Genomic DNA, 12,028 nt, shown 5'->3' on the forward strand with positions numbered 1-12,028 from the left:
GCAAGTAAGTAGAACCCAACAATGAATATTTTTAAATTTTCGTTTTGAAAAGGTGGTGTACTCAAAGGAAAAGCCTCTTATGTTTGTCATCATATTATACATTTCCTCACTCTATGAAGTTTAAAGGAACTAGAAAGCAGTTAACTGCCAAATATATTCTCCCCTACCTCCTTAGGTAGCTTTGAATTTTCAAACTGCAAGACTGCTTGTTTTCCTAGTTAAATTTAGAACTCCACAGTTTGATGCAACAGCTTACACCTATTATCTTTTTTGAAAATACAGTGTTCAAATCACAATGGGAAATAGTAAGTCACATTACTCACTGGCACATATATACATGAACTCTTTTTTATTAGCAGTTATTTGCTTCGTTGGTATAATGAGCTCCTGTTTTGGGCTCAATATTAAAAGAAGAAAGGTAAAGGGACCCCTGACCGTTAGGTCCAGTCGCGGAAGACTCTGGGGTTGCGACGCTCATCTTGCTTTACTAGCCGAGGGAGCGGGTGTACAGCTTTCGGGTCATGTGGCCAGCATGACTAAGCCGCTTCTGGCGAACCAGAGCAGCACACAGAAATGCTGTTAACCTTCCCATTGGAGCAGTACCTATTTATCTACTTGCACTCTGACGTGTTTTCAAACAGCTAGGTTGGCAGGAGCAGGGACCGAGCAATGAGAAGTACCTGGTAGCAAAGCTATGCAGAACAATATCTGCCAAGAATTTAACTATGACCAAAAACTCTAATTATCTAGAACGTTCCTTGTGAGGTAGCCAAACCAGACAATTGTGTAATAACACATCATCACTTGGCATGCAGTTTTCCTGAGTCATCTCTTACCTTCCTTTGATGACAGACTGTACTTTTAGATTTGATGCTAAAGGACAAATCAGAACTGGGACAAGTTTCTGCGCAAATGAACCTTTACATGGAAATAAGTAGTTATTGGGACTTGCATCCAATTAAATAAATTTAAGTTTGGAATGTTGGTCCTTTTATACAGAAATATACCACATATAGCACTGATCAACCTAGTATTTTGAAAATCAGTTATGAAGACCACTGAGGTAGTATCCACATGAATGTAACACATGCAAATTCACCAATACAGCTTGCCACAAAACTGAATGCAATATTGACCTACCTATTCCTGAATTTGCTCCAGTGACTATGACCACTTTTCCACTCATATCACGACCCTGAAGGATTTCCATTGCAGTCGTGTTTCCATCATACTTCTGCTTGGCATTGGGTTTCATTGGATTATCTTCTACAGTAAATGCTAGTCTTGGGTCAAGGTATGTTGTCCTTTTATTTATGTGGCTTAAGAGAAACAAGAATGATGGTCATGCTAATATATCTTCAGTAACAATGCAAACACTGAGAAATACTTTATATTCAAACACTGCTATGTCCCTGTTCAGTTTTAAGTTACAGAGTTGCTGCTTTTATTGCTGAGTCCTACCTTGTTAGTCTCCACAATCCCCATTCTTTCACAATCCTGGAGAAGTGCAAAAATTAAGTTTTATCAGGAGGTTCCTCTCAGATACAAAAATGTGGAATAGTAAGGAAAGAGGACAAATGAGAAATTCTATTGATCTCTCATCTGGATAAAGGCATAACTGCAAGATTCTATGACCTTTGGTTAAACTTGGATCATAACCAGGATACATATATGAGAAAATGGGTGTGAGATTCAAAGAATAACAAGGAAACAATGGATTTGGGACAACTTCTTATCTAATATAATTTCAGCAGACCTAAAGGAGAACTATTTTAAAACCATTGATCAATGGTTTGATCAACACCTTATAAATTGAATTTAATATATAAGTTAGTATTGGATAGATGTTGAAAATGTGGATAATAGAAAGTGGATTAAATACGTACCCTTTGGAACTGTTCAGATAAAATTATTGTTGAAATCTGTTCGGGCTAATATCTGATATGTTAGGCTATCATATACCCTTGGAGCCTTAAATATTTCTGCTTCGTTATTTAAAAGATGTTATTCCAGAAAATGATTTAAACATAGTGTTCAATTTTATAACTATCGCTAAGACTAAAATAGCTAAAAATTGGAGGTAAAGTGTATATCCTACAATATCTGAATGGATTGAGAAAAAATGGTCCATAGTAACTATGATTAAACTAACTAACTTATAAAAGAATACATATAAACTAGTCTAACAGGTTTATTTTAAAAGGTTTTTTTTGTAATGTTCTGGAACAAGTGTAAGGATTATGTCCAAACTTATGCTGCTTTCAACCTACTGTAATTGTACCTCATTTCATTGGCAGGTAAAGCCAAACTTTTTTGCCCAGATTTTTGGGGAGGTATAACTTGGAAAACATGAGCACCTGTTTGTCATTGCTACTTTGCTTTTATGGATCTGCAATTTGATGGCAGATTTTCATTCTTGCATTCAGCTTTGTACTACATTGTTTCAACTCTAATTTTGATGTTTACATGTTCGGTAAACATCCCTGGAACCTTCAGGGGAAGGGTGGATTACAAATATTTTTATAAATAAGGTTTTTTGAACTACTTGTATAATTTTATAGTTGTATATTTTGTAAATAGTTGTCTAATTTGTAAATTTGTATAATTTTATCACACAATTTGGAGGTCGTGGTAAGAGTCTTTTAGGAATGAAATTAGACCCTAGAGGACAGACCAAAAAATCCTACCAATAATCTTACAGGCTCTAACCAACAACAGGAATATCAAAAGAGGGATTCAAATGAGAGACATTTTGCATAGTCCATTACTGTTTACATTAAATTGTCACTGTTTGTAAGGCATTCTTCTGGCCAGAAATCTATAATAGACATAACTTCCTGAACACTCGGATTGAAAAAACAGATTGATTGCTAAAAAAAACACCCAGCAGCTTACAAGACCTGTGGCTATCTTAAACCTACAAATATAGAACTCTTGAGTTTTCCATTATTTTGTTCCTGTAGCACAAAAGGCTGAAAGTCAATGGGGAACAGTTTCCAGTTTCATCTCTATGGATTAGCTTTCCTTAAGTAAAAATAAAGTGGTCTGCAACAAGTAAGAAACATTAATAGTCTGTAACTGAAGGCCAATTGTGATATTACTGGCTTACAGTCTCAGTTCTGTGTGTGGGGAAGGTGACAGAAAAATGGCTATGAAAAAGAGTCGAATGCAATGACTACATGAAGCTGGTTTAAACAGTCAGACTATCAAGTCTACTATTGTTCACTAGGACAGTGGTTCACTGAGTCTCAGGGAGAGGTATTTCCCAGGACCTTCAACCAGGCACCATGTAATTGTAAGTGCAAGGGATGAAACCTATAAACATAAAAGAGCCTGCTGAATCAGTTCAATGACCCATCTAGTCCAGCCTCCTGTTCCCACAGTGGCAAAGCAGATGCCTATAGGAATCCCAAAAGCAGGAACTAAGCACAACAGCACTCTCCCCAGCTCCCAGGAATTAGTATTTGGAAACTTAATGCCTCTGACAATAGCGGGGTAGAACCTAGTCACTGTGGCTAGTAACCATTGATAGCCTTATTCTCCATTAATTTGTCTAAAACTCTTTTGAAGTCACCTAAGTTGGTGGCCGTTGCTACCTCTTGTGGGAGAAAATTCGACAGTTTAACTATGCATTGTGTGAAATGGTACTTTCTGTTTCTCCTGCTCTTTTGTATTCCAATATTATGAGAACTATTTACATGCATATGCTCTGTAAATTAGCTGTGAATTCTTCAAGTCTCTAGACAGACTTGCCATTGACAGCTTCAAGCAACTTTTCCAAAGAAAATGAATTAGATCATGTTAGATTTAATATGGTTTGGCATTTTTTATTAACTATACCTTTCAAGAGGCTTTTTACAAACCAAGCTTCAACACGCTACAAGAAAATCTGGAGAAGTATTTCACTGCATTCCTGCTTTGAATGTGCAAGGATAGATAATTTGGAAACCAGTGACCATTAAAATAACAAAACTGCAGAAATGTCATTTGGAGGAGAATTGGAACCCTTGCAGTTCTCTCACTTACTCAACAAAGTAGACTTGTCCATTTTCATCTGTTTCTTGCTCCCATCCATACGGCAAATCTGAAGGAATATAAAATAAATTTAGTGGCATTTTTAAAGCAATTTAAAGCTTTCAGCTTAAATTGTATATCCTCAGCAACACTTTGTCTTCAACTGAAGAATGTGGTGGAGACAAGAACCAGTAAAATCCAGGAAAGGAAGAGTGTGACACAATAATGGAAGGCAATTAACAAATTAACCTTCCACATGGTTTTAATGCTATAATCCTATGCACACTCTTTTGGGACTAAGCACACACTGAATTCAATGAGACTTGCTTCCAGATAACCAAGCATTGGATCAAGCTGAAAATGAGCAATGCCTGTTGGGTAGTTAGTGGCCCTTAAGGGATTCAGTTAGTCTGCACACACCTTTCTTTTTAAGTTTATTGCTAAGACTATATATAACTGAAGATCTGAAATTACTGAAGTAGGGAGATAAGAAAGGAGAAAGCATTGTAACTGCAACATTTAATCTGAAATAGAAGAGTCATGGCAATGGCCACTGACGTTTCATGTTGGATACAATCCAAAGTTCTAGTATGCCTAATACAGCAACCCCAATAATGCAGGACAATTTGTTCTTCTGCAGCTATATTTTATAAAAGGAAGACAATGAGTGAACAGCTGCAATAATTTACTTCCACTACAGAAGAAGCCTCACAAATTTTGGAGGAAGGATTCCAGATTAAATGGTTTAAGGACCAACACTGGGGGTCCTCCTATGACACAAGTATTCATGTTATTCATGTCACGTTTCCCAGCCATAGAGATTATTATCTGCAATCATTTGCAAATTATGGCACACCAAGTTGATGGCTCAGGCTTTAACTTTTCAAAGTTTATTTATTATTAAATTAAATTACTAGTCCATCCTTCCTCCCAAAGGAGCCCAGGATAGCAATTTAAAATAAAAGTGTATTTAAAACAATTATACGTGTTTTATTGGAAACATTAATTGTTAGCGGGTCTTTAGAAAAATGTGCTTCCACTATTTTCCCTTGAGATTTTACTTGGAAAAGTATCACACAGATAATGGAACAGACTAATTTACTAGTATTAGGACTCAGCTACATTAGTAAAGAAACAGTGAACTGAATATGCTATAAACATGTAACAACACCAGATGGCACCAGACCGCAGGAAATTTTAAAATGAGGTTTTCCATAGAAATTTTTTATTTTGTTAAAACGATCTAATTTCTGACTCATTTATAGCTTTTCCCCTGTGTTTAGAACTACCCTTAGTCAGCAAAACTAGACACAAACCTCCGGCAACTCGTTTCCGTTTCCCGGATTTGGGATGATCCCACTGAGTTCTTTCTTCCAGGTGACTGAAAGGGAAGCATTTCAATATAAACAAATATATTTCACAAATGAAGTGAGAGCTCAATTGTGTCACTATGCATTGCTAATATCAAAACTGGCCAATCTTCCTGGTGCAACAAACATTTGCAGTAAAGCAGTGTGCTCCCCCTACCAATGCCTTCTAGCTGCTTTGGGGCACAAATAATTCCTAGAATACTATAATGAAAGAATATGGGTCACTGCTAATTCATACAAAGGCAAAGTTGACAGGGAAAATCCGAAACCAGAGTGACCAAGCGTTCCAGAGAGATTGGAGTAAATTTATGCAGCAGCGTTCTCTCCTCTCTGGCAACCTTGACCGGGCAGCTGATAAGGAGGGAGGGAGCAGGCTGGGACAAGCTGAAGCTCGCAGAGCCGACAGGAGTTATAAAAATGTTCAGGGTCTTTAAAATGTTTTCCGTTTGTTAAAAATTGGCATCCGGAGGGCAATTAAGATAAGGTTTTTAAAAATAAAAGTGAGCGCCGGAGAGCGTGACTTGCCTCGGCGCCATCTTGGTCAACTCCCAGCCTCCCAATATATAGACAATCATTGTAAACATATAAAAACACTAGCAGGACTGAGATAAAACTCACAACGTTTAAAAGAAGGAACTTTCTACATGTGTTTTGACTTTTGAATAATTTTAGATATATGTAGAATTAAGCTATTACAAATGTGTGGACATAATATGTGTTTTATAAAAACGAGAAGACGAACGGAGGGAAGTTGTGAGCTCGGTAGAGCATAACATTTTACAAAAGGTGTTAATGTGATATAATTATTGTGAAAAATGGAAAATTAATAAAAATATTATTTAAAAAAAATTCATACCAAGGCAGTGGTTACAAACAAGACACAGAAAAGATAACCTGTCTGTATGAATAAATAAAATAAAAAATTGTCCAGTAGCACCTTAGAGACCAACTAAGTATAAGCTTTCGTGTGCATGCGCACTTCTGAAGGTATCTGAAGAAGTGTGCATGCACACAAAAGCTTATACCCAGAACAAACTTAGTTGGTCTCTATGGTGCTACAGGACTATTATTATTATTTTATTTTATTTCAACTGCGTCAGACCAACACAACTACCTACCTGTGTCTGCATGAATGTTAAGGAACAGAGCTGGTAGGCCCAAAGTCTTCCTTAGGAATGCTCAGGAGCCCAAAAGCAAGTTTTCAAAAAGTTTGTTAGGTTCTATAAGTTTCCTTTTACAGCAAAACCTGTGAACCTTCATTTCTAAGGAGAGATGAACTTACTGAGTTGCACCCAACTGTGTTACTCAGCTAATGGTAATGCCTCCATTTGCAAAACTTAAAATTCCCTCTCCCTCCTGCAACCCCCCACACCAGTTAAATTTATTTATATTTTATTTCATAAAATTTATACACCTCTTGATTGTAAAACAAACAAACCTCAGAGCAGTTTTCAAAAACATAAAACAAGAAAATAAAGAAAAAATTACAATCATACTTTAAAACATACAAAAGTTTAAATACTAAAGCAGATTAAAATTACCTCAACTTTCTAAGCATTTGGGTAGGCTCATCTAAACAAGAATTATTGTTGCAGGCACCGAAAAGTGAACAGTGAAGGCCCCTGCTTGGTGTCAACAGGTGGGGAGTTTCAAAGTATAGGTACTGCCCCACTAAACAATCAAGTTCTTTCAAATGCAGAAAGGGCCATATGTGGAACCTGTTGTAGTGCCAACTCTACTCATTGAAACAGTCAAGTAGGCCCATATAGGGGAAAGCAATCTCAGGTAAACTGGTCCCAAGTTGTTAAGGGCTTTTTATTTTAATGGTAACACCTTGAAATTGGCCCAGTAGCAAATCGGCAACCAGTGCAGATCTCTGAGCACAGGCGCTCTATGTTAACAAGGCCTCAATCCCATCAGCAATCATGCATGCTACAGCCTTCCGCACTAACTACAGCTGCTGGATCAAGCACAGTTTCATAGTCCGCAACTCCTCAAAATACCAAGGAACTGCTCAGGTTCCAAGGTGCCAAAGGGGATGCTTAGGAGTCACATCAACTACCCATTTCATCTGACCATTCTACAGTGAAACAAGGGATTTGACAGGATCATCAGCTTTCTCCACTGGAAAAACGCCCCAGGGCAGTGGTTCCCAATTAGCTTCATTCTGCAGATCCCCTGAACAAGGCCAGGTCATGGACCCCCTATTTTTGAAAAGGCTTACTTCTGAATAAAAGCGCACAGGATTGGGCTCTACTTCGTTTGCCTTTGAAGATATCAGAAGACTCCTGTGCTGTGCTTCTTTGTGACTTATTCGGTTTGTTCTGTACTTATGCTATTGTTGCTTTGTAGACAGTGGTCTGCAACTGCCCCCCAACCTTAGGCTGGTCAGATACAAAAGGGAACGGCATGCTTACACCTTTAAGAGCCGAGTAGAAGAGGCAATTTCAGCAGGTGTGAGTTTGCAGGACAAGCTGCACCTGCTGGTAGTGGCAGAGAAGAAGCGATTCTCCTGGGGTGCCCTGTTCGCTTTTGTACCGGTCACCCAACCAAACAAATACAACTGCAGGCGACAGCTCGCATCCCCCCTAGCGTAAACTCCATACAGCACTATGGGGAGGGGGTTGTTATTAATATTTTTAACACCTCTATTTCCAGGAACCATGTTGCACTGGGGACTTCTTGCCTCTCACCAATATAACCCTACAAACCACTCAGGTTCAAGTAAAATTTTGCACACACCCCAAGACATTACGAGGGTGGAGGGGAAGGAGAGAAGAGAAAACTTTTCTGCATGCCACCCTCATAACCCACTGAGAAATGTTACTTTTTGTATCTTACACTGGTAAACTGAGGAGACTTTACGTACCCCCCACCCACCCACCCACGCCGGACAAGCCACTCAGAAAAGCGACCCTTTGCCGCCCACCCCTCACAAGCCTTCCCTCAGGGAAAGCTCACCTCAGAGGCGGGAGCCCTTCCTCACCTGCCTGCCCACCTGACCCTCTCCCACTTACTTGGCATAGTAGACCCAGCCATCCTTCGTGGTCCTCTCCTCCCAGCCGGGGGGCAGCTCCTCGTCGCTGTCGGTGTCGTCCAGCCCCGCGTACTTCAGCGCCGCCATAGTACCTCGCGACGGTCCCAGGAAGCTTCTCCTCAGAAACGCCACCCTCCCGCTTCAATTATCGCCCGCCTCCTCTTCCCTCTCCCCGCACAGAGAAGGAGCTTCTTGCAAGCAGGTTTCAGATTTTGGGGGCGGGGGGAGTTGTTGGGGGTTTTTTTAAGGAGGGACAGCCCTTTCCGGTTCTGTTGAGCCAATCCCAGGGCACGGAGGACGAATTGTATCATGGGAAGCGTAGTCCAGGGTGAGGGGAAAGCACGTGCCTAGCCGAGCTTTCAGCGGAAGGAAAATACAGTACCGACGTTGTGCTCGTGGATGTTGCTGCAGCGGGCAAGTGTGGCTTTTTGTAGTCCCGTGCAAGATTCATCTTAAAGTTTGGGCTATATGTAACTGCGTCTCTGTAGTTTGTTTTTACTGTACTGAATATGTATTGCTTTGTCATTGTTCGTGCTTATGTTTATGGTAAATGTATGTGGGTGGATGTATGATTTTGAGAGAAATGCCCCGGTTTGGGGGAAAGTTGTTGAGAAGTCTTAAAAGCAGGAGCAGAAAGAGAGGGCTGCTTCTGCAAATGCTATTTCTACTGATAAGAATAATAAAAAGGAAATTTCCCCTCTGGCAACAGTTGCGCTTTGCCAGTTTCAAGTTCAGCGGTTGTTTTTGTACTTCATGTGCGCCTGCAATCTTTTTCACACATAGAATAAATCCCATTTTATGCACTTTGTAACCACTTTGCTTTGTGCCGCAGTCTGCATTCCCAGAGAAACTCCCTAGCACCCAGCACTCTTGGTTGTAAAGACTGCATCTATAAAAATACAAATCCCAAAGTATTGCGGATGGGTATATAGTGGATATATAGCAGAATTCAGTTTTCAGACTCAGAAAGTCTACATGAATTGCCATGCAGACTGAGTTGACAAATTAAAATGTTCATCTGATTTGTATGATTGTCCCACTAGTCAGGGAAGCTATGATAAAAACACTGCACTGCATTGTAAGTGTAATAACTGAACACAGCACCAGATGGTGCAGTATACAAAATAATATAGCAGAATAGTCTGCTTGTAATCTTTTTATTTTAACCAACAATTAACCAAAAGAATGACACAGACCATTTTATATTGCCTGTATACTTAAATCCTTCCAACCCAAAGTTTCTAACTATTTATTTCATATAATTTATTTGTTACTTTTAAAAGTCTACTGCCTGATTGTACAATAGAGCTGTATCATGTACTTGTTTTATGAATCTATACATTGGTTATTAATCTGTAAGATTATTCGATTTCATATCTGTTTTGTAACATGGGAAGTATCAAGCAAGTTAGTTTGAATATGGATGAATTACGAATAATCCTACAGTTTTCTTTTCTACACCTCTGTGGTCAGATTAAACACCATCCCCACCCCTGCTCTCTCTCGCTTTCACTCTCTGTGTAAGTATGTTAAGGAGAATGTAAGTTGAGTGGTTAATGTGACCATGATGCATATCCCCCAGGCCTCATGACAAATGTGCGCATAGTCCAGCCATGAAGAGGGAATTTTGCACATTTCCCAGTCACTATACATAATTTCAGGTTTCAGAGAATGTGCATACATATATTGAATGAATTTTGTACATTCTCCTGTCAATATGGCAATTTTATGCCTTTGATGACAGGGCTGCTGGGGAAGGGAGTGGAGAGGATGAGGAATTGATAGGGGGGGGGGCAAGTGAAAGTGCTTGGGGTTAAAGGGAACATTGGTAGCTCTGTGGAGGATCAAGAGGGCATTTGGAGAAATTGTGCTGAATATGGGAGTGAGAAAGTCCCTAGATAAATTTGGAAAGAGAAGGGAGAAGAAGAGAGATATTAGCATGAAAGATGAGCTGGAGCTTTTGGAAGTAGGGACAGGGCATGATGTTTTTGAAGGGGGCTGGGTGGAGTTGCCTGTGTTTGGGGGCAGGATCTGTGCGACAAAAGATAGGCTGGTGGAAAGGGAAGGGATAGGACAGGGGTCAGCAACCTTTTTCAGCCATGGGCCGGTCCACCGTCCCTCAGACCTTGTGGGGGCCCAGACTATTTTTTTGGGGGGATGAATGAATTCCTATGCCCCACAAATAACCCAGAGATGCATTTTAAATAAAAGGACACATTCTACTCATGTAAAAACACGCTGATTCCCGGACCATCTGCGGGCCAGATTGAGAAGGCGATTGGGCCACATCTGGCCCCTGAGCCTTAGATTGCCTACCCCTGGGATAGGATTACAATTGGTTCTTTGAGAGGGCAGGGAGGGCGGGGAGAGAAAAGAGGAGACAGAATGGGAATGGGGGTGAAGGTGAAAACACAGGTACAAAGTGGGGTGCAAAATAAGAAATAATCTACTGTAGGCAATTTTGAGCTAGATGTGCCAATAGTCTGACTCTCCATAAAGCAGCTTCCTGTGTTATTTTAATAATAATAGCTAAGCTGACCATCACAAAATATAATGAGTCCAGAGAGAATGCTCTGTACCCCATGTAATTTCACCACCACCATTATTCCCAATCCTAGGCTCCTGGCTTGGAAGGATGATCTTCACCCACCCAGAGAAACTTTCTTCCCCATTATCATTGTATGTGTTTTCCGAACTGAAAGATGCCAGCACTCTGTGCTCTGGCTTGCTCAGGAGAAAGCCCTGGCAAATTCTCTCTCGCTCACTGTGCCCAGCAAGATGTGGATGTTCCAGGATGCTGAGCAGCTGTTCTGCGAAAATCCCAATATTTGTGAAGAAGTGCTCCTGGTCCCAACAGGCTTTCATGTTGTCCAATACCATCCTGAGCCCAAGCCCTAGAATATGGATGCTGCAAAGGTCCAGCGTGATTTCCTGTGGCCTGCAGAGGAGTGCAATGCTGTGGTGTTCAAATAGCAGCATCAGATTCAGCACCTAACTTGAGTGGACAGCACTACTGGTGCAGTAGTCAGGCTCATAGGGCCAATACCCACCACCAGCACAGCGACCTTTGCCCATCAATGGAGAATATAACCTCCAGTGCCTGTATAGCACTATGGCAGGCAAGGTACTCAGAGCTGCTTCCAGGACAGCTTGCAGAGGTTGGCAGCTGCCTTCTCCATGCTCGTCCTGTAACTGTGCCTTAAACCCAGGTGGAGTGTTAATCCAAGGTTTGCCTGCCACTCCCTGCCTCTGCTGAAGGTAAATGGATGACAGTAACACCTCCTCCAACCACTACCAACTTACCTTAACATATCTTTTACTTACACTCCTACTGTGAATGGGGAAAACAATAACTTTTCTTTCCTAGTGGAAGATCAGGACCAAGAGAAAATTTGGCTGAGTAATCATGGAAATGCTTTTGAAAGCAAGCTTTAAAAACACACACACCAAAAAACAGAAAGTGGGGAGGGACCCACAATTTTAAAAGTTGGGAATTCACCACTATTTAGAGCTAATGAATGATTATTTTAAGATCAGATCACACCTGGATTGAACAAACTGAAACAATGATTATGTACTCTGTTACTCTGATGGGAAGGAACCATAT

The 12,028-nt window shown here is 40.4% G+C and overlaps 1 protein-coding gene across 2 annotated transcripts in view; it reads right to left on the reverse strand.

The window, feature by feature from the left end:
• The window catches only part of WWOX (WW domain containing oxidoreductase), a 578,638-nt gene extending 569,992 nt beyond the window's left edge, over positions 1 to 8,646 (reverse strand). For both annotated transcript variants that reach the window (XM_081016409.1, XM_081016410.1), the window contains exons 1-4: positions 8,402 to 8,646; positions 5,331 to 5,395; positions 4,027 to 4,084; positions 1,141 to 1,319 (exon numbers count right to left, since the gene is read on the reverse strand). In XM_081016409.1, the coding sequence (XP_080872535.1) occupies positions 1,141 to 1,319; positions 4,027 to 4,084; positions 5,331 to 5,395; positions 8,402 to 8,508 (409 nt within the window). In that variant the 5' untranslated portion in view covers positions 8,509 to 8,646. The remainder of the gene's footprint in view (positions 1 to 1,140; positions 1,320 to 4,026; positions 4,085 to 5,330; positions 5,396 to 8,401) is intronic.
• Positions 8,647 to 12,028: the final 3,382 nt, after the last annotated feature.

This window comes from Podarcis pityusensis, assembly GCF_964106645.2.
Source record: "Podarcis pityusensis genome assembly, chromosome: 8".
NCBI lineage: Eukaryota > Metazoa > Chordata > Lepidosauria > Squamata > Lacertidae > Podarcis > Podarcis pityusensis.